General features: G+C 39.5%; 2 protein-coding genes across 3 annotated transcripts in view; both read right to left on the minus strand.

The window, feature by feature from the left end:
• The window catches only part of slc38a3b (solute carrier family 38 member 3b), a 28,265-nt gene extending 20,580 nt beyond the window's left edge, over positions 1-7,685 (minus strand). The window contains exon 1 of the mRNA XM_046076159.1: positions 7,400-7,685. The gene's annotated coding sequence lies outside the window, so the exon portion shown is untranslated. The remainder of the gene's footprint in view (positions 1-7,399) is intronic.
• Positions 7,686-14,382: 6,697 nt separating this feature from the next.
• rbm5 (RNA binding motif protein 5) lies at positions 14,383-22,790 on the minus strand. 2 transcript variants are annotated; one of them, XM_046076044.1, is made up of 25 exons: positions 22,641-22,790; positions 22,321-22,363; positions 21,493-21,670; positions 21,238-21,399; positions 21,013-21,082; positions 20,516-20,589; positions 19,733-19,816; positions 19,376-19,436; positions 18,951-19,016; positions 18,687-18,847; positions 18,418-18,515; positions 18,206-18,293; positions 18,047-18,115; positions 17,841-17,907; positions 17,512-17,612; positions 17,260-17,413; positions 16,632-16,723; positions 16,366-16,545; positions 16,096-16,236; positions 15,921-16,004; positions 15,604-15,789; positions 15,420-15,494; positions 15,234-15,325; positions 14,992-15,121; positions 14,383-14,881 (listed from the first exon to the last, which is right to left on the minus strand). In XM_046076044.1, the coding sequence occupies exons 2-25, from the start codon at positions 22,335-22,337 to the stop codon at positions 14,756-14,758; spliced, it is 2,556 nt and encodes an 851-aa protein (XP_045932000.1). In that variant the 5' UTR covers positions 22,338-22,363; positions 22,641-22,790; the 3' UTR covers positions 14,383-14,755. The 2 variants fall into 2 exon arrangements, with proteins under 2 accessions (XP_045932000.1, XP_045931999.1); XM_046076043.1 differs by having other exon boundaries at positions 15,921-16,007.
• Positions 22,791-22,972: the final 182 nt, after the last annotated feature.

Below are 22,972 nucleotides of genomic sequence, written 5' to 3' on the forward strand. Positions count from 1 at the left end.
AAAGTAATTATCTTCACAATTTACAACTCAGTAGTATACCATAAAAAACAGTTATGACATGTGCCAGTTTTATTAAGTAGGTACAACGGAGAGCTAATATTTTCAGCCTTTCTGAATAGATAATCAGCATTCACCAAAAATTGTGAAGTGGAAAATATGCAAAACTTTAAAGGGGGTTCTTCACATCTTATATTGCCAACAAATCACCACTTAGACAAAATAAACAAGATATATCAGAATTGTAGATTTAACAACAAAAAAATACATTTTGAATTTATTCAAAACATATGGAAAATTCAGTAATCTCTCTATCGACATGGGCCAGCACGCTCATGCCTCCTTCAACCTGTAATGCAAATTTCTAAATAATATACACAACAAAAGAAAGAAACAAGGACATTAGTGTTCTGCATTACCTCCTGCCTGGGTAATCAGGCAGTGGGACGCATGACAGAACACATCTGCATGCCTCATTACCACCGTTAATGAATGTTACATATTAAAGCATTATGTTGTAAATGTTGGCCAATTTACAAACTACATGTGTCTGTCTCCACTGTGTATTGGTGTGTGAAAACCCTCTGCAATGTATAAGACAAATAAAGAGAATGCAATGTAAAATTTAGGAACACCACCCACATCCAGACATATTGCATTGAAATTACGTTTGCACAGCCCTCAGATGTATTTCACGTGAGCAAGGTTTTCCCTGACTTTTGAATATACACATCTATCCAAAAACCAAAATTTAATGAGCCAGCTTTAAATGCAATAAAAGATCTGAGCTGCATTTACTGTGACATTTAGAAGCATTTGGTCACTGTAGCCGTGAATAAATCTTACATGGGATAGAGAATGTTGCATATCATAAACAGGTAATATCTAATTTAATGAAAATCAACAGAAAATTTCATGAAACATAATAAATTCTTCATGGAATGATTTCAATGTGGATTTTTCTGCAGGCCGTCTCCTCCTACTCCTTTTAGCACACAGGCTGACTGAATTGTTACAGGGATTGTAAAAGAAAGCTGCACTACAAGAGTGCAAACAAGGTATAATCTAATACTCTGTTTTACAAGCGGCCAATAGGCCTATACAATATGTGCTTACACAAGGATTTAGCTGAGAATATTAAACTCAGCTGTCATTTAAATGTTGATTTGCGGAGCACAATTAAACAGCCTGACAATCCTCCTATGTTGTTATTAATCCAGGAAACATGCACCCTGGTGGCAGGAGTGGTGTTAGCTGGAACCCTACAATTCCCTTTCATAAAACAGTAACAGAAACAAGTGAACCATATATTGTTTCCTCAACTTAGTGAATGACAAAATGTGTAGAAGTTCCTAAACACAATTTAGAAAGTAATGACTGAGCCTGAGCCTGAGCCTTCAAATGCTAAGATTGTAACGCCAATATGCGCTGGTGTGGACAGTTTCCACAATGAAGATGACATGTAAAATGTTATAGCTGATGAGAACGATGGCCACAACAAGAATACAAAAACATTTTGCTTTAATACCAAACAACATGTGTTAAAGTAACCAAAATGTAAGGAAGTAAGTAGCATCTGAGGAGCAGCTGAGCTAAAAATGCAATTCAGTGTAACAATGGCAAGTCTCCAAATGTCATCTTGATCCTTGTTATTTGAAAATAAACCAAACTGAAATGCATGCGGAAGTATCAAGCAAAGCTGTGTTTACTAAAAATACATCCTTGTTAGTTACATAAGGAATCAGTTAACTTTCATTAATTATGAGTACATGTTGACAAGCTGCAGGACATTTGTCTAAGATATAGCTGGCAGCAGGAGGTACAGGGGCAATTATACTCCAGGCAGGCATTTCAATCTGCGCTTACACTTCAGCGGTCTGTCTTAATGTGTCAACACAATACTAAATGCTACATTTATAGATTTAGATGATGGATGTTGAATGATCCCATTTACTGTATTAAAACCTAAAACAACTCTGAGACGTGTTCTGTCAGCATTTGTATTTTTCTTTGTTGTCAGTGAGCCTCTATGACACACGAATGCTTTTACAAAAGAAATACATCACATGAGTGATGTTGATGGTAGTCAATTTCAGCTGTCAGCTGTTTTCAGTGAAAATGCTGTGATTAACAAACTGAACGCTACCTGCTCAGCACCAAACAGCAGACAGACAATGTCAGCAACTACCTGGTGAACATAGTGGAGCCAGATGTTTCCCTCAGGAGTTGGTGGAGACTAAATCAGAGCTAAAAGGAGAGTAGACATTGAACTTCTATTCACCAGGTGGACACAAACACGACTCCAAAAGAACACTAATGCTGCTCCATATCTACTGAATGTGTAAATGAGAAACAGTTAGCTAAGAAGTTCACCATATGAATGCAAAAGGTGATCATATGTTAGTGATGTGTTTACAACTTGTTTCTGTTGACCCCAAATAGCCAAAATTCAGTTATTGCGGATATTTAAGGTGAGTAAGCTATCTGCCTGTTTGTCGTATGTATTTTGTATTGGTTTTCACAGGTCATAACTTGAGACTTTGCTTTCAAATCCCATAGGATTGGGATACCTGAATATCAGCTTCTACATAAGATGGTTTATATATATCTGTTAACTGTTGACATTCAGTATGTCCTAGAGTTTGTATCTTGGCAAGCATATGGTAATTTTTTTCCTGTGTGTCTTCAAATACAATAACATATGGCTATGGAATTGGTTAGGCAGCATATATTAACTTCAGACATATTTTTTGGCAGTAATTGCTCCAGAGTGAACAAACTCATGGAAGTGCCATTTTGTACACATTAAACTAAAGAAAACCACAAAGCATTAAGGATGTACTTTGAGAGGACTGAAAGCCACAAAATAAACACACAAAATAAACACTTCCTCACAAATTCACAAGTTGTTGAACAATTTTCAAAAACCATCTTTAAGGTCAAAGTTCCTTCAGGGAACATTCAATTTAATTAGGCCATTAGGCCACAATAACAATATTATCCACTTGAATACACAATATCAACAAAGGATGATGACTTTCCAATGAAAAATATAAATAGACAACAGTGCATGCCGTTGTCAGGTTCAACCCCACAGATTATGAGCCCCATGACAATGATAATAATAACCTCTAGAGTTTCTGACACTTCAAACTTGGGCTGACTCAAACATAGATATTCGCAGCTCTCCTCAGCGTGACCGAAGAGCTCAGCTGGTTGCTTCCCATCTGGATAAAGCATCTGCCTCCAAACACAGCGCACCTGTCCAGCTCCTCCTCACACTCTCAGCCAATTTGATCACTGCGCACACTGGGGTCACTGACCGCAGCCAGGCTTATCTGCTCATTCTCCACTGTGATGAACTCAGCACGAAAACCCATATAAGGTGTTAGTGTTTAGATAGGGGCCAAAGTCAAAAAACCCCTTGAATACACAGAGAGAAGTTCTCCGGACCTGTTGAAAGTTTTAAATCTTTATATGGTTAGTAAGTTTTCCCTGATGACACTCAACACCTGCATCCAAGCAACTGTGGGTTCAGTGCCTTATCTCACACCATCTTAACAGTTGTTGCACAGGAATATGCACATTTTACACGCACAGCTTTCCAAGTCAGTCAAAGATTGAAATTAGCAACCTGCAACACGCTTGTAAGCTTTTCCAACCTTCAGCACAGTAACAGGACACATGATGCCGATCCAAAAAAAAACACCAGCATCCGGAACACTCCTATAGCAAAGTCTGAAAGGTTATGAGTCAGACAAAATTTACAATGTTGAAACTTTAAGTATGATTATTTTGTTAGTGTAACTGTGGAAACCTAGAGTAACTGCAGAATATTTTGCAGTAGAGTAAGACTTTGGCTTTAAATAGCTAGTTTACTATCACATAAGGCAAAGAAAATAATCAAATCTTCACACTTGAAAAGCTGGAACTATGTTTGGTATTTTTTATTTGAAAAGCATGTCTAATAGTTGTATGTTTTACATAATAATTTTTCTGTTGATTGTCCATTAATCAACAAATACTTTTGCTCCTACACTGCTCAGAGAAGGCAGCAAATCCACATTTCCCACATCAACATCAACATTTACATCACAAAAGGACTGCCTCTGAAATAAAATGTATAAAGGAAACTTTACATTTCCTGTTACCTGAAGCCATGGTTGTCAGGCACACGATAATAACATAATATCGCATAGGCTCAGTCAGCACAGAGTGATACTGTGCAGCTTTAGCTTCCCACACAGGGCGCTCTTCCTCCACAAGGGTATATTTATCCTACAATAACAAAGGCAAAGTGTTTTAAAAGGCTGCTATTGGCGGTTAAAGCTACTGGTTTTACAACTCTTGTGTCTTGGCGCAGAGAGAACATGCTATCGCTGTGTTATAGATATTATTTAGAAGAAACTAGGCTATTAATTTCTGTCGGAGGAAAAGGAAACTGTCTCATGCCATGCTGTCTTGGACACCACCACCACATTAAAGTGTAGGTTGAGTAAACTGCAGCAGAAATGTTTCACAAACACTGGATTTTTAAATGACACACGCCAACAAGAAAATCAAATATCGATTAGTTAGGTTTGATCCCACAGAGATCACCTGAAACTACACTGTTAGACATTTCTGTAAATTCTAAAGTTATTAACCACATATCACCCAGTATAATACTGTATATCCTCTTTCCAGTAAATAACTGTAATTCCCATTGCACTATGGGAATTTTAGGTGACGTCAGACACCATATACAGCGGTTTACTGTAATTTAAAAATCTGATGTATCAAATTTGAAAATTACAGTAAACCACTGTATATGGTTACAGTAACATACTGTATTTTCACTAACTGCCGTTTTGGCACAGATGCTTCAGTAGTTTTGTCTTTCATTCACCACCGCCGGGGTGGAAGCTCAGGCACACACAACTGAGACAACACCAGTGGAAGTTAACCTGTGGTGAAGACAGAGAACTACCGACGACAAACCCAAGGTAAAAACAAAACAAAAAAAATGAATTCAGATGTATGTATGGTAACTTAACTTAAACTCTGTCAATGTGAAAAGAGTTGATGTTTAATTTTATAGAAGACTCTTTGAGTTTTAAAATCAAATTTATTAACGTTATGTTAAGAGCAATGTTTAGCTCACATCGATATTAAGCTAGCTAATGTTAGGGCTGTCGCGGTGAAGTAATTTTCCACCTTTAAAATAGTAACAGTAAAACAACAATACATGGCAACGTACACGTTACATGGGCTGTACAGGTCACGTACAGCCCATGGTGATCCATCCTTGAACCGTTACAGAGCTCGTTACGGTTGTGGAACTTTTGAAGCACTCATTTATTAATTTAACAAGCCCTGAAGTGTACAGTCTGGACATTGCGGTTGTTGCAGTGATCCTCGCGTGAGGCTTGACCAATTGTGCGGTATTTCAATTTTGCAGTTATCGCGACAGCCCTAGCTAATGTAAGGAGACTGTAACTGTAAGTTGTAAGTCAGCACGGTTAATTAAGTTAAGTTTTAGCATTCATTTGTTGTACATTTCATATGTTAGCTTATAACTAACATGTTACATGTTCATGTTTTATTGTAGTGTGACACCATAGAATATAAAACAAATTAGAATATCTCATTATCCTCAAGATGTAAAAATTAACTTTAACTAGTTTTTCTTACATTAGTTGCAGTGGCTCAGTTTATAGGCAAAACCCACAGAAAAATGATAAATTTTGCAGGAAATACTAACTTTACATAAGAATGGAAAATATTTGTTGTTGTAAAATAAATTTTATCTTCCCTAAAGATTCTTCATGAGGATAAACCCAGATGATGGAACTCAATGCACCGCAAAAACTGGAGTGAGTCGTAGGACAGGAGAAATGGTGAAGAGGAAGATGCAGTCATCAACAACAGTGTCATCCTTTGTCCACCAGCTAACAGTTTGAGTGGAAGAACTTGGATTAGGTGAGTAATCCTACTTTCACAAAGGCTACAATATTCAGTTTTTATTGATTTTAGAGTTTTAGAGGAAAGCTGATTCCACTGTATGATCATTTTGCAAGATATTGATATATTTTATCAACTCTATCAGTGTAAAACCTTAATTTATATTTCTTTACCTACAGAGGAGCCTTCCCTGAACAAGCTTCTTGCCAGAAAAGGAGTGGATTGCAAGTCGGTTTAGATAACCAAATGTGCAGCGGTGAAAGCGTGTGGTTTGTATTGAGTTACATGATTGGTACAGCCCAGAGAATATTTCTTTTAAATGTACTTAAAGAGTTAGTCATTTGAGATGGAGATGGATATTCAAACAATGTTTAGTATTTTGTACCAAAAAAGTGTGTTCTTCTGTTGTTGGTCAGTTCTGTATGCCGTCCAGATACTTTGTTCTGCACAGTACTTCTGCATTGTGTTTTGACAGTAACATTGAATGTACTTATAATTGAGATAAGGTTTATACATATACATATATTTTATGTTATTTAAAATGAATTTCTGAAAATAACATTTCTTTTAAAGTGCATTAAATATTACAAATGTTTAAATAAAGAATTTGAAATTTTGTAATTACTGTGTCTTTCTGGGTTAAATCATTAGTACTTGTGTAGGTTTAAAAAAAAATAACGCATGCATGAATGAATAAATAAATAAATAATATAATATAAAAAATACTGGGATTACAGTGGTGTAACTATGTTTTTTTTTTACAGCAACAGTACTATATTCTGAATTACATAATTACAGGACCATATATGTTACTGTAAAAGTGAAAAACGGTTATAGTATTGTAAATCTGAATTACACTGTTGCCAGTAAGTTACTGTATAAACCCTTTGAAATGTCTTACAGACATTTGCAAAACACTTTCACCAAACAAAAGTATTATCTGCTGTGTGAGTCACACATTGGCTGTGCCCTTCTCTGGCTGTTGATTCGCACGGCGACTTTAACTTTCAGCCTGATCCAACATTTGAGAGATTGAAAGATTCTAAATGCAACGTGAGTCTGACGGACAATAGATGGACGACAATCTGTCACCGGCTCCTTGAGGCACATGGTCATGGTCATCTGGACTCGGAGGTCACAGCAGGAGAACCAATACGCAATTCTTTCCTTATGGATCACCCCCTCTACCCCCAATAGGAAACAAAGCGTTATGTCCCAGTAGGCTACTGGGCGCCATGTGATCATATAGGCTTCACATTTTCCTATCTGTTTTCATTCCTTCCACCTGGACTACAACAGCCCCATGTGACTGAAAAAAACATATTATAGGCTATCTAATGTTTTAAAATACAACTTCACAAACCTCAACCTTTCAGTAAAACCAGTTGAATGCACACTTCATTGCAAACTCAATGGCATCATCTCTGCAAGCAAAACATGATTTGTTCAGTCTTCTTACCACAGGCTCTTGTCACGAAGCTTTCTAGGTAATTCCTCTGATGAGTGGGAATAAATGCGATGGTCTCTGATGAACCTCTTTCTCCTCACGCGTTTTCTCTTTCTTTTTCCCAGTGAATGAGGTAATATCTACCTACCTGCCTATTCGTGGGTATTTACGCACATTTGGACCGGCGCTCTCTCACACCAGCAGCAACAGAAATGGTTGGAATTGTAAAGACTTCTGTAGCTCAACTGTGGGGGTCGCGTTAGGTCCGCCTACTTTGCAAACCCCCCATAAATGCTAGCTGCGCTGTTCGCTGTAGGTTTCACCACTTGGTCTCGTAGTAGGCTAGGGAAATAACTAAGGAACCCAGAGACCGTGGCACTCACACAAGTCTTTGGCATGAGGGAATTGCGCATAAACCGCACTAGACGCACGTGGGAGAAGTTTCTCTCAGGACTTTCTGCTAGAAACATTACCTGGTTAGGTTTAAGCACCAGAACCACTTTCTTGGGTCCTTTCTCCAAGAATGCCCTGAGGGCACACTTCTCCCATGTGCACTGTTGACAATCTGGCAATGCGTAATGCAGGACACCGCGAGAACATGGCACGTAAAACAAAGAGAGGTCAGTATGGAGTGGTAACAAATTAATGATTTGCATATGCGAAACATGCAACTACCGCAACCAGGGCTCGACTGGGACAAAAACTCGGCCCTGGCATTTTTGGCCCAGGCGGCCCACCAAAATCGGTCGGACATCCCTCACCAATACACAATCATTGCTTTTAAGGGGTTAGATTGACAAAAAGACAGGGTCCTCCCCAGAAGATTTTGAGCATGAAACATTTAATATCCTGCATTCTGGAGACATTTTCTGCACCAGGGAAGTACAACATTCAGGTAGCAGGTGACAATTCAGAATATAAAAATATAATAGAATGCAGTAATCAGTAGCTTATTATGTTTTTAGCTTAAGTTACTTTTTTTGGACAACAGTTTTCTTCTATATTTACATTGCATAGCAGGCTTATTGTGCAAAAAATACTTTTTTATTTGTTAATTAACATTTCTTGGTGCAAGCTATTTTTCAGAATATTTTTAACAAATGCTTTCAAAAAATGGTGGCTCCCTCCCTCCTGGTTGAGCTACTCCATGCTTGCTTCACCTCCACTCTCCTCCTGCTTTCTCACTCAGCCCTGTCACTTTGTCACTAGCTAACACAAACCTCCTCCTCTGCCTGGCAGTGGCCACAGCTCTCCTTACTCCTTAAAGTGCTGGTGCCTGCTCTATGTCAGGTACCGCAGCTGATGTTAAAACTACCACAGCCCCGGTAGCAAACATATCGGTTATTTTCGCGCATTTGGCGGCATCCGTCTGAAGAGTTTTTCTTTTAGGGTGGGGCCTTAACGCAAGAAACAGAGAGCAGAGTAAGAGATGTGATTGGGCCGGCCCAGTGTCAGTATAGAAATTACCCAATGGGCCGCTGTCCATGTTTTATGGGCTGGTCATTGGCCCATTTTTTAAACAGTTATATAAATACATAATTTATGTTACATCTGCCCCAAAGGTGCGCGGGCCCCAGATTAAAAGTCTGAACAGGGTCATCTTAACCTGTCCCATTCACACGTGCAACACACATCAGCACACCTTCAGTTCCCAACAGTGATGGTGTCGTTTTCTTTCTTTGAGTCTACCTCTGCCTGTTGTTTCTGATCCAGCAGCTCCCAGTATGGCACAGCCTGAGACTGGGCACTTGTTGAAGAGTCTGGAATGTGGAGAGCTTCCCCCTGCTCACTAATGAGAGAGCAATCGCTGGGCACTTAATGCGGAGGTGAGGAGGTCATCCATTGCCATTCCGAACCCCGGAACTAGGAACCTTTGCAGGAACTCACTGCGTTTCCACCGCAGGGACCAGGGTCTAAATTTAGTTCTAGGGTCTTTATTTTAACCCCCAAAAAGTCCCTGCTTGGGGGGTAGTACTTTCCGACAGTACCGGTACTTTGGGGGGTCGGGCTTGCCTTGCTGTGAATTTCTGAATGGGCAAGTTGAGGCTACTGACTTTAACTGCATAATGTTGGTATCCAACGAAGGTTGAGGTCAAGGGCAACTGGACTTTGTAAAAGAAAAAACTAGAAGATGTTTCGTCCATCATCCAAGAGACTTCTTCAGTTCTGACTGAGTGGTAGTAAAACTCAGCTATAACCTCCGTTGGATCGTTAGCTAGGATCGTCGGTGATACCGCTTATTCGTTGGTGCCCCTGGCTGTGGTAACGACAGTGATGGTCATAGTAGTTACGACTTAATTTGCCTAATCTTTGCAGTTCTTTAGACCACGGTGGAAACGCACACAACAGTGGGCCGAAGGAACCTTTTAGTTCCTTGAAAAGAGAACTAGGGACTTAGAAGTCCAGGCACTTTTGGTCGAAACGTGGCTTTAGTGTCTAGTACAAGTTCACCAAAAAGCAAAAGACAGAAAAAAACATTTAGTGGAAAAGTGGCCCTTCTAGCGACCCATAGAGGCCACATTGGCTCAATGAAGTTTGAGGACACTAATGTTCAACAGTTTACATCATTTAAATCCTCATTCACATTTCACACATCCATCATCAAAGTCATCTGTGCAGAATAGTTCGCTTAATGCGTACAGTAGTGGAAGCTCACAACCGTTCTCATCTCAGGGCGTCCAATAACAACGCTTTCAGAAAAAGTGACAAAACATAGTTATTTGACGCCTAAGGTACCCTTCAGTGTCTCTATGAGATGCTTCCGGATCTGTCTCTATGAGATGCTCTGGGGTGTCTCGTACTGACCAGAAGTACTAGCTAGTGCTAGCTAGAGACAAAACTTAAAAACTTGACACTGGAAGCAAAATCCCTGTGCGAACATTTATACCTAGCACACTGATACCAGAGGGGTTGCTAATTAGTGGCTATTTATATGACTCATGTAGATAAAAAATAAAATAAAAGGGATGGCGGCTAGACAACTGAGCAGGTCCTAGTTTTCAGATGATAATGTAAACCAGTGGGGCCAGCCATAGTGTAATAACAGATACAATATGGTTATAAGGCCTTGTTCTCAGCCGTGCACCCCCTCTTTGCTTGGGCGGGATTCATTAGCTATTAGAGTTGTTATGTAAGTCCAGTAGTTTGTCTTTTTTTTTTAGCTCTGTTGGGGTCTTTCATTTGTGAATTGTTTCTAAATTAAAACTGTAATACTTTCACTGTGTGCCTCTTCGTGAATGAAAAGTTATTTCAGGAAACACTGAAACTCATGTGGCCAGAAAGCAAAGCACACATGAAGCACACCCATCCTGCTGAACAGGTGAAATGTTGGTGATTTTGTCTCATTAGACTGGATAGACTATGTCAAATCTTTCACTCATGCAGGCACAAAAGAAGGAGCAAACTAGCATTTCCAGGTCAATAACAACGGTAAAATAATCACCGGGAATGTAATGGTGGCTAAAGAATAGGATTTCTGTTCTTGTAATCCTGCAAGTACTTTTAACTTTCTTCTTCGTTCTTCTTCTTCTCTGTATGTTTGCTCACGTTAACTTGCTTACAGTTTGCTGTATTGTCTACCTGACCTGCAACAAGATTTTGCTCAGCTATTGTGCTATAGTACAAGCTGGGCAAAGATACGAATCACACCCACATTCACACCTGACAATCATGCATTCGTTGCACGCAGAAGAACAGAAGACACTTGACACCGAGTGGACTTTCCACTTTCAGCTTGTTGATTTGGTTTAAAAAGATTCTGCTTTTGAGATTCTGTTTAAAGGAAAATATTTTCATAATATGGAAGTAAAAAATGTTTCTGCATTTTGAAATACATTTGTGTATCTCAAATCAGCACCAATGAGCTCAGCTTCCAACTTTCCTAGAAATTTACATTTTTCACTACCAAAAGAAATGATGATGTCAGAAGTTAGCTCATTTGACAGAGCCAGCATAGCTTCAGATTGCCTCTCACGCGTTAACATTAGATTTGTATCCCAGAGCTAAGCATCTGTTTTTACAAAACATAGCCTACTGTAGGCGACCAAGAACGTTGTTTAATATATTTTATTACTTTTCCGAAGGAGTCTTCAGAGATTATATTCAGTTTGCCGCACATTACTCTATTTCTAAATTGCGACTCTGTTTCCTAATACAAAGATGTTAGCCGGAAATGACATAGGCCTACTGTTTGTCTTTGCTTAATTTAAACAATGTGAACCAAAATGTAAATTATTTCTTATCAATTAGATTTTTATATATGGTGATTAACAAAAAATTTAATATGTTAATATGTATTATGTATTAATATATTATATATTAATATGGTGATTCATGAGAGGCACAAACTGGGGCTCGAGAGAGCACATTACTTCATACTTGCTTCAAAATACACTATATACTATTTCTTATTCTGCTGAATCGAGCAGCTAGGTTTTTAGGTGTGGCGTTTGGCAGCAAGCAGGCAGTCTACAAAGAAGAGAAACACAGGGTTCTCAGAACAAAAGGAGGACATGTAATCAAACTCGACTCTGTCTCGTTCTGGTTTAGACCTTCCTGGTGCTGTCTGACGGGATCCCAGGTGGTATTGGAAATTACATTACTTTCATAATGCACTGTAAATTACATTTAGTGGAATCAGATGGCCATACCAAAATGTTGAACATGTTGCCCTGAACTCCTGCTCCCTGCTTGCTCACACAATATTGTATTGTACAACCAAAATTTGCTAAAGCAATGACCAAAACTTGTCAAGTTCTTTATGAATTTTCCGGTTTATTTAAAAGAATTATGTGAGGCCATTTATAGAGAGCGCAATGTGGCACATCTTTCTCAAGCTGCAGGTGGATGTTTAATTTGATGTTGCTAAGAAAGCAGAAATATAACAGTTTCCACCTGAGACCACAGGCTGTATTGCTACAATATATTTATCTAACAGAGGTGGACGTGAGGTTGAGAACATTTCTCCCTAAGAGGTGAGAATATCAAAAGATGAGGCACCATGAGGTCCAACTAACCCGAGATATATATTGTATCGTGTTCCATTGTGTAACACACTTTGTTTGTATAAGGACTGCCAGCACAGAGAGAGGCGAACTGACCAACTCTTTGTGGCGACGAACAATATCGTTTACAATATAATTTAAGCCCAGATGAATACATCCTTTTCTGCGGAGTATGAGATGTAGTATAGACATATAATATACAGTGAATAACAGCCTTTCACTCCCCATTTAAAGGATGCTTTAAACTTTCTGCTGTGACACTAAACATATATCTGAATACACCGATCCCTATTATTACATAGAGCACTGGTCTTGCACTAATCATCAGTATTAAAAAAAGACAGCAAAAGACTTTCCTTTGACATAAAGGATAAAACGACAATCACATCAATGCAGTTTTAATAGGTTTCATTGGTTTTATTTTTGAAATATATTACAATATTAATGTCATCCTGTCAATGTTTTCAATGCAAATTTACATTTACAGTAGAGCACAAAATGGGTCTACAAAATATTATCCCAGAAATTTTAAGGACCTGCACTGCCTCCCTGTGGCACTTCATTACTTAAATAAAAGGCGGCAGTAAGACACTCATTTTCTGCATCTCTAAAATAGTGGTTCTCAAACTGGGGGACACTTCAGGGGGGGAGGGCGGCATGGATGTTGAGCAGACCTAAAGTTGCTAAAAAAGGGGGCTCTGAAGCAAGCAAGCAAGGCTATTTTGCTAACCTGAATATTTTGTTTTATTTCAATCGCCTGTGTTGTTGATGATTGGTAAAAATGAAGTCCACTTTGGCTGGATATGGTTTTTTTTGGACTCCTAAAGGGGGGCTTGGCAGAAACATTTTGAGAACCACTGCTCTAAAACAACCAACTGTGGGTTCCTCACTGTGTAGGACAGGACATGGTGGTACAGCCATACAGTCCCCCAGCTCATTGTTGCAAGATCAGTAGTTTGATTTACAGCAAAATGTTAAATTACACTATATCGTCACTAAATTAGCTGAGTGGGATTTAGAAATATTAAAATGGGGTTTGCCTAAGCAGAATGCACTTTGTGACCGCATTATATCTCGATTACGGCTTTTTAATTAATCACTAATGGCACTGTTAACAGATTCTACATCCCGGACACAAACAGTTTCAGACATTCCCTCATACCCCCATCCCTTTTCAGTACAGACTGTCATTATTTTGCATATCACTGCACAAACATATTCTTTAGGATTCCTTTTTTTATATATATATGTCAATTTTTTACTTTATATTTATATAAGTCACCACATAAAATTCCTTGTAAACTACTTGGCAATAAAACTGTTTCTGATTCTAAAAGCAAAATTTCTATCAGATGGGGGACCCCGAGACAAAATCTTATCAAACGGGGGTACGTGGTCTAATATGTCAGTTTAGGGATCCTTGAGGCGAAAAAGTTTGAGAAACACTGATTTAGAATACACACTGACAGTATATTACTGGACGAAGCCACCCCGCTGATTTGAATGGAGAGGAGTAAAGCCAGTTTTGGACCAATAAAATACTACTACAGGGCTACTTCCTGTTGGCTCCAGCGTCTACTGCGCATGATCGGGCAGCATTACCGTGGTTTAATGACGTAAAACAACGCCAGAAACACCGTGGTAGCTGCGCCAACAAAGTTTCATCGCTCAGTGTGTTTGTGTGACTCAGATCGTCACTGATTAATCAGCCCACCTACGAGGCTCAGCTGTCAAACACCAACGCACCGTCACTGATCGCCGAATAGTTTTTTTTAAATTGACGAGAGTTTATAATCTATGCAATACGGTTTCATCTCTCATGTGCGACGGGGTGTCACAGGGTTTTGACGTCATTTTTGGGCCTTCATGGATCCCTCCATGCAGGCTTTACTGTCCGATATCTGTTTTACCCACTTGAATACACAGCCTTATTTATTCTTTCATTATTTGTTTGTTTAACATTTCTGCTAAGGGTAATAAAATGACAAAAACCATCATGTCACTTTTTATTTATTTTCTGTACAAACCTTTTGTATAAACTGTACAATCTCTAACATGCTGAGATAGAAAAAAAAATGGCATTAACACAGAAGAAATATGTAAACAAGGGAAGTAAATTTACTATGCCTATATACAATTTATAAATTATATTATTCACCATCTTAATATGCCTCCATTACAGATTCTTTCTATTGTCTGGTTTCACCATTATGGCAAGAGGCATAATCATCATGTATCATACATGAGGTGAAATCATTAAAAGGAGACCCTGCTCTTGCTTCCATCCCAATTTACTGGTCATGACTCAAAAAGAAGCAAATCATTTAGACTGTTGATAAATCCTTTTGAGCTCGACACTAACAGCTCATTCCAATTCAGTGAAGCGAGCAAACATGGCTTTGCGGACTGCGTCTTTGTACGTGTCTGAAGCAGAGAGGGTGTAGTTGGTGCCTTTAGTGCCAAGTCCGGCTCCCTTTGTTCTCAACTGGGCCTGAGGAGGAAAACCACAAGCACTTTTTAGACAATATATCTATCTACACAGTTTATTAATGCTGATGGGTATTGAAACACCCGACAACACCAGGAAGTTGTTGTGAATACCTCAATCGGTGTAGTGATGCCCTGCTGGTTGCGACCGAGACCTTTACCCTCCTTCCATCCCATAGCCTGCAGCATTTTGTTCCCAATGTTGTCACTGTTAAGGCCGTCTTTAGTGGGTTGTTCATAGTTACTGCACAGGAAAAAAGAGACATTTTTATTAAATTACTAAAAACACAACACAAAATGAAAAACTAGAGCATTACACACACAAATCAGTAACTTAACAAAACAAAGCTGCTTACATGACTGGAGCTGGTTTCTTCTTTTTGGGCACCGGAGGTTCAGGAATGCCATATTTCTCTCTCCGCTCGGCTGCCCGGTCTCTGTATTTCATCTGTTCACCGGAAGATTAAAAACATTTTGAATTTTATAATGCAGTCCCATGAGTGGATAGTCATATTGAGCAGAGATTCGGTATTGAATCGAACCTCAGTCTCTCTTTTCTCCAACTCTTCCAGCTCTGCTTCACTCATTTTGGATCTGCGGAGAACCTCCAGGTTTTTCTAGGAAAGAGCAGTAGCAGGATGAAAACCTCAATGATTTAATGGTCTTCTTGGATGACACATTGGACTTTCACTATATTTACATATTTATTAATGTGTGTGACGTTACCTTGTGGAGGTCGGAGAGCTGCTGATGTCGAATTAAACTCTCTTTGTTCGGAAACTGTCTCCTACACAGCAAGCACGCCAACTTTGTCCAGTCTGTCAGCTTGTCCTGGCCTCCTTCTCCACCATCAGGCTCAGCTCCCCCCTCCTCAGGGTCACTGTCTCCACTGTAGGCTGCCACAAGGCCACACTGACCACACCATGGATAAACAAAAGCACATGTAAGCATTGCAATTTAAAATGGGGTTGACAATAATTGCTATAAAACACAGCAAAGGAAAAGTTTAGCTTCCCAAAGCCATGGATGTAGAAAACACTCACCTTGGAAGTGTTGACTGAGCTGGTTGGTGGCTCCTCCTCAGGGCCCCTTGTTAACTCTGGCATGAGTCTGTCTAGACCTCCTGCCTGCTAAATAAATCAAACAACTAATAACTTTAGAAGGTTTAAGGCTAACGTGTGCAGTCTCAGAACTTTGCCAGTTATCTTACTGGCTTACCTTCTTTTCAAACAGTATGTAACCAGCATCAGCAGCTGCTGCCTCCTTCCTCTCTTCTTGACTAATAGGCTGAAAGCTACTCTTGAAGTTCTCTTTCTGCTTGTTGAGAGTTTTAGCCCACCGCTCCATGTCTTTAGCAATCTGAAAAAGTCAAAACAGATTTGAACATGAAGTTGAAATCTTAAAAAGGAAAAATATTCAGAAACGGCTACATAGAAGGAGCCACATGCAGAACAGACAAGTGCTGATGTAGAATTCTTATTACAGTACCTGCTGAGCAGTTTTGCTTTTGGGCTTTTCCTTCTTCTCCTTGCCTTCTTTGCTGCCTGCTGCTGCAAAGCCACCTGCGTTATCATTTTGTCCAGCGTTTGTGTCGGTTGGGGCAGGTACGTATGTCTGCTTCTCACTGTCCCAGTACATATACTGCTGGGTCTGAGAGTTGTAGTAATACTGAAAAGACAAACACCAATGTACAAAATCAAAACAATAAAAGCTCCTGTAACTTTTATATAACATGATGGCTGTCCTCTACTTACGTGAGTGTTTGGGTCATAGTAGAGGCCAGTTTGAGGATCATAATAGTAGCCAGAGGACTCATCATACTGATATGTGGATGTATCGGGAATCACTGTCAATTATAAAACATATTATTAACAACTAGTTATAAATACCTCTTTGTATGTCAATACAAGTGTGTCTAGAGAGGTTTTCATAAAAAAATAAAAATATACCCATTTCAGTTACCAATACTATGGCATTGCTGAAAAAAAAAAATCAATAAGCGGGTCTCTTCCCTACTGAAGTCACTGTAAAGGCAGCCACTTTTTTTTTTCATGGATTTTAAGGTCTTGCAGCTAAACATTAGCAGTAACAAAAAGGTAATAGAAATGGTGCACATATTTTGTCATTCATATCAAAGACTAGTCATGGCTGTATTGTTTGATATCCATCAAATTGTGCAAAAACTGATTCAATAACGGATTTAGGAACAGCATATCACTCTTAAACTACAGACAGAATCAAATCTTCAAGTCTGAGTTTCAAGCTGTACCCAAAGAAACACTGGAATATAAAGTATGTGACAAGTGACCTCAAGAGGATTTTCCTCTTTATGCACATTGCACTTTAACAGAACAGGTCTTAAGGAATGTTGTGTGCTCATACCAGCCGTGTCAGCCGTCTGTCCTGAGGCTGCTAATGTACCGGCAGTGGTAACAGTGGCAGCAGATACAGAGGTAACAGGCACAGACGCAGCTTCAATGCCAGAAAAATGTCCTGTCTGGGTGTTTGCCTCCAATTGCTGGGCAAGTGACAATACCTGCAATTAATGTAATGTTATTCAGGGGCTGTTCCGCCATGCATTTCAGTAATGGTGCTATTGTGTAATTACAGAATGAACAAAGATGTGAATGTTACCTGAACAGCAGGCTGCGCAATTATATGGGGTTGGTAGACTTGTGCAGTCTGTGAGATTACAACTCCAGCTGCAGTGGGAACAATTTTTACACCCGGGGCAGCTAAAATGGGAAAAGCAAAGCTCTGTGACAAACACTTATCACTGTGATGTTATTCTGAATCTAGCAGAGATCATTTTTGTTTTGTTCTTGGTGCTTCTAAAAATAAAAAAAAGCACTGAAAAACTACATTTTACTAAATACTAATTAACATTACATTTTTCCAATACAAATATACAGTAGGAGGTCATTAGCAGTGGCATATAAAAAAGGTGTGAAAGCATTTCATACCTCCTAGAATACCATTTCCCTGTGAGGTGCTGGCTCCTGCTCCTTGTTGGTAGTAGATCTGGTAGTCCTATTGAAAAAAGCCATTCACTGAAATACTGATTTGAATGTTTTTCTGAATACATCATTAAGGCCAATAAATTGAAACACATCAGACATTATCTGCTCTCAAGCTAACTTAGCGCGTTTGCTTCATTTGTTCTGCTAACCTGTGACAACGGAGCATAGCCTTCTTGCAGGTAGCTGTACTCCGACATTCCCTCGGAGCTCTGCTGTGGCTGAAAAGGTAAAGTGAGGGGTTATGAGCCTGTTACATCAACAGTGAGAATGGTGTTAAAGAACAGGATGTTGACTGAAAATGGGCCTACCTGAGTGGAGGACCACTGGGCTGCAGCAATGGCTGTGCTGGCCACAGAGAAGGCACTGACACGATTCCCGTCCGGTAGCAAAAGGTCCCTAAAACAGGCAAAGGGCAAAAAATGTGAGATTTGCCAAAATACTTAAAAGTTAACAATACAGATGTAAGTAAATCTTTTCATCAATCACAAAACCAAGGCACATTATACACTATTATACTCACTTTCTAGCACTTTTAGCATAATCCACCCCAATTGTTTTTCCATCCAGTTTTAGAGGAGGCTGCAGTCCCTGTAGGATGGTTAGTAGCTGAGAGGCCTCCTGTAAAAAGGGGCGATATTGAATTTAAAATGTGATATGAAGGCAATAATACTAGTAGAAAGCCAAATAGAAGCCACTAATAAGTAGTTTGTTGTTTTAGTAGTACATCATCATGCTCAATAGCAGTAAATAGTGACGATGTTCATCTGTACATATTAAATAATGCTTTACCAGAGGAGAGGACAACTGTACAAAGGCAAAGCCTCTGTTCTGGCCCGTCTGCTTGTCCTTGATGAGGCGAATGTTGTTTGATGAAAGATTAGCATATGGTGCCAGGGCTGTCATGATGGCTTCTACGGTAGTAACAGGAGCAATATTTCTCAGGATGATTGCTGTAAAAGACAAAAGTCTATATTTAAGAACAACCGACCATGGACAAGGATATATTTCTTTCCAAACTAAGCAAGACATTGCATCTATAAAAGAAATCTTTACTGTCGCCGTAGAAATCTCCACCAGGCTGAGTTTCAGAGACTCCAGTATTATTGCTGGTTTCACTTTCTGTTGAGAGATTGACAGAAGTAAGAAGTGCATTAACATAACCTTTAGGACTGTGTACACAAAGAACTGGAAATTAGGTATAAGTGTAAAAACCTGTGCTAGAAATGAGTCAGTGTTTACAATATCAGATTATTTCACAGCCTATTTCATCAACTCCATCATGTATTCCATTTTGTCCCCATTTCACATTGTCAGGTATCAAGGAAAAAAATGCATGCTGTTTCCCAATCTATGCACTTTGCCTACATCTGACAGAGTGACAACAACACAACACAAACTTTGCGTTGCATCCCAGCACTGCTGACCCAGGCTGCCCGGAAGTCTGCAGTCAGTGGCCTCTTGTTGATTTAACTACTTACCAGCTTTGGCTGCTCCACACCTGAAGCACTTCAGCCTCCTCCGGAAATTGTACAGGCCACACTGCAAGTAACCGTTCACATCATTTTTATTATACACCTACTAAAGCCCTGAACAGTGCTGCCTCAGAAAACAGGCAATCTATATTGGTGCAGCATACCATACTTACCCCGAGACACAACCTAACCATTACTGCTTATCCAAATGTAGGTGTACCACAAAATTAGCTGAAAGGACTGCAATAATTGTAGCTTATAGGCCTGATATTTATACTTATAGGCCTGTGTGTATGTGTGGTGTTCTGTAGTAGCATTGTTTGGATAATGTGGCCATATAACCAAGACAGATCATTAACTTACAGTGTTGCAGAGCCAGTCTTCATACTTGTTTCTGGGGTGACTGTAGTGCATGTCTACGCTTTTGCCTTGGATGGTCAGACGTTTCTGAAAGAGGACGACAAAAATGAGTCAAGCATTCCTGGCGAGTATCAATCTCATCAATAGAGCAAGCAGTATTGGAAGGGAGAGATGGGGGAGAGGGACCCCCAACAGATAGCCTTTGTGTTAAAGACAAGACAGGCACATGATGTATGTGTGAGCCTGATGTATAGAGGGATGTTTAAGTGTTTGGGACCCGAGTGCCCAGGCTGAGCTGGAGCAGAGTGTACAATGTGACCCTAACAGACATTTTTGACTTGGGAGAGAAAAAAAATAACACCCACGAAGATTTAAAAGATATCCCCATCTACTGAGGGGTAGGCTTAAAAAAGAGAAGTCTGAGCTTACATTCAACTGAAAAATCATTGATAATGTCTCTATCAGCAGGGTAAATAATGTGTTCATGGTCTTAAATGCAGATTCCTTAAAGAGATGACAATACAAGTAATATCTGCACCTTTGATGCTACTTCCATTACAATTAACCAAACTAAATATCTGTTAAAACATTAAGATAAATCATGAATATAATCATCTCTATTAATATACAAACCAAATCTTTTGACTCTGTGGCATACAATCCATGAGTTTTTTTTTTTTTTTCCCAAAACCTTTCCACACTACTTATTGAATGTACTTTGGTTGCCTTTTGGGTTATTTTCCATATCTCCAAGATTAAAACTAGACTTGGCGATTGTGAAGCAACCTGATTGGTCTCCATCCATCGTGTAGCATCTTGCAAGTGATAAAAGTCCACGAAGGCGAAACCACGGCTTATACCTAGAGACAGCATTCAAATATAGACGGGAGGCGTGTTAGTTAAGAGTCCATGGGCATATAATTCAAACTCTTCCACAAACTGCTTCACGACCCAGGCCCTGTTTGGTACACAATAGGCCACTCCTTAGGAGTTTTACCATAGCAAGAAATGCTGCTGAATACCATTGTTTGAACCACACTCGACAACAGAGTGAGTCTGCCAATTGATTCTCAAAACTGTTATTGTTGCTCTTACTTACCTTAAAAAGATCCACTATGAACTGAAATGATAAGTCTTAAATCAACAGTTTAAATCCTTTTTCAAGCAACTTGATACAATTCTTTACTAGCTGCTATGGGAAAATGGGTCTGAATGGAAGCAGATTGGCCCTATGGTCAAAGACTGGGGGAGAGGTCGGGGTCCGTCATGTATCTGGTTCTCACCTGTTTTCTTTTTCATCAGCCTGACATCCACTGGCTGCGGCCCCTCCAGTTGGTCTATGGCAAAACGAATCTGAACAACAACATGCAGGTAGTAGCTTTTATATTACGATTCAAAACCTGCACACCATCACAATTTGTAGGGCAATTTTTAGGGAGTGGTGCGCACACATAAAACCAAACTAAACATAGACAGGGTTATATAACTGCAGAAAACTATGGACTTACATCATCCTCAGTGACATGAGGTGACAGACCCCAGAGCATGATGGTCTTGCTCTTCTTCTCCTCCCCAGGCTCCCTTCTGTAATCTTGTTCTGGGTAGTCTCCATCGGAGTGATAACCATCTTCTGATCTATCACTGTTACGTCGTTTCCTTCCTTCTCTTTGCTTTAAAGCAACGGGATGAGTGGATCAGTCAAATGTGGATGTCATCAAACACCGAAGCATTGTTACTATAATTAAATTATAAAGAACGCTTACCTCTGGACTGTCTCTTGATCCTCGACGTTCTCCTTCGAAACGTTCACTACGTCTCTCGTCGCCCCAGCGGCGCATGTTGTGGTCACGCTCTTGGTCCCTCTCTCGTCTGACGCGCCAGTCCGATTCATCACGGGGCTGGTCAGAGCCATACCTACCGCTACGTTCTGTGCGACTAATCCTATTTGGGAGGAAATTGAAAGGCAAAGTAAAACAGCAGCACAACTAGCGTGCAACTGTACTTCTTTCTTTATAACATGATTCAGCAACCTCACCAACATGATATAGATTAACATTGTACAAACAAATAAGCCTGATATCTTCCCCCTATTGTAGGTGCATTGTTTCAAGTATTAGTTTCCAAGATTCAATTATTCATTTTCATAGGAAATGTCGCAACAGACGCAAACATCTCTTTGAGATTTATGGATTAAAATCTATTTCTCTCTCAAGCCACGTAGGATACCTTAATTCTGTTACAACTTTCCAACTTGTTATTTAAGATCTCTATAAATTGACTTTGGGTGCCATTTCCCTTAACAAAAAGTAGGATGATAGTAAAAAAAATGTTTCCTAGCATTATTTTTAAAACAATGAAGAAAGGTTGTAACATACATTTTCAGTTTGGTAGTTCTCAGATTTGGCTTAAAGAGAAAGAATGGTTAAGATGAAATGCTAACGTTAGGATATCTTAACACAATTTAATCTAACCGTAACGTTGTTCATTACAGGTATTTTAATTAGGACTAAAATAACACTGCCATCATAGTCAACTACACCGTGGCGAACGGCGCTAACGTTAACTTAATGTTACAAAGTTAGACTACTCACCTTTTATCAGCACCCATTTCTCGATATGGCTCACGCACGACCTCTAGAAAGCAAACATGGCAGTTTCCAATTAAGGAAACACTCTGTTTTTGTTTCTTTACTTTATTAACATGGTCAAACACAGAACAGTACCCCACAGTCCAATTATTTAGATTAACGTTACAATGAGCACAAGAGGGTGACGTTACAACAAAATGCTTGTGTAAGCTAAGTTATAACATGGACCCGATCTAGCGTTAGCAATATATATCACCCCCAACTACGCCAATGACAGGCTAAAACACTGTTTCAGTTTCCAGTCTGAATGCACAGTAACTCACCAGTGTAGTTTGTTAACAATTTGATTACCCACTAGTAGTTTTTTAAAATGATACTCGAAAATTTGTGGGCAAGAAAATTCATCTCACGTCCAAGGACTTTCCACAACAGTACAACGACACCTTCTTTATCCCAAGATGCACTGCTGTATAACCCGCTGCATTATGGGTAGTACGATCTTTTTGCCCCGAATTTACCTCACAGGCAGCACCGTCTCCTTTGTCTCTCTGGTTGTCTCCCAACAGGTTCTGGCGGTTTTTTATGTTTATGTGGATATTACAGATTTACAGAACATTTGGGTCGCGACCGACCACGGCTGAGATCGTAGGTTCTT

The sequence above is a fragment of the Micropterus dolomieu genome, linkage group LG18 (genome assembly GCF_021292245.1).
Source record: "Micropterus dolomieu isolate WLL.071019.BEF.003 ecotype Adirondacks linkage group LG18, ASM2129224v1, whole genome shotgun sequence".
In the NCBI taxonomy this organism is placed as follows: Eukaryota; Metazoa; Chordata; class Actinopteri; order Centrarchiformes; family Centrarchidae; genus Micropterus; species Micropterus dolomieu.

Bases quoted from the DNA above. Each gene is read 5' to 3' on its own strand.
- rbm5 (XM_046076043.1), bottom strand. The intron at 20,590-21,012 runs GTGAGAACCAGA...TGCTGTCTCTAG, and splicing joins GCTGATGAAAAAGAAAACAG to GTATAAGCCGTGGTTTCGCC. The intron at 17,613-17,840 runs GTATGAAATGCT...TTCCCATTTTAG, and splicing joins GGGAAATGGTATTCTAGGAG to CTGCCCCGGGTGTAAAAATT.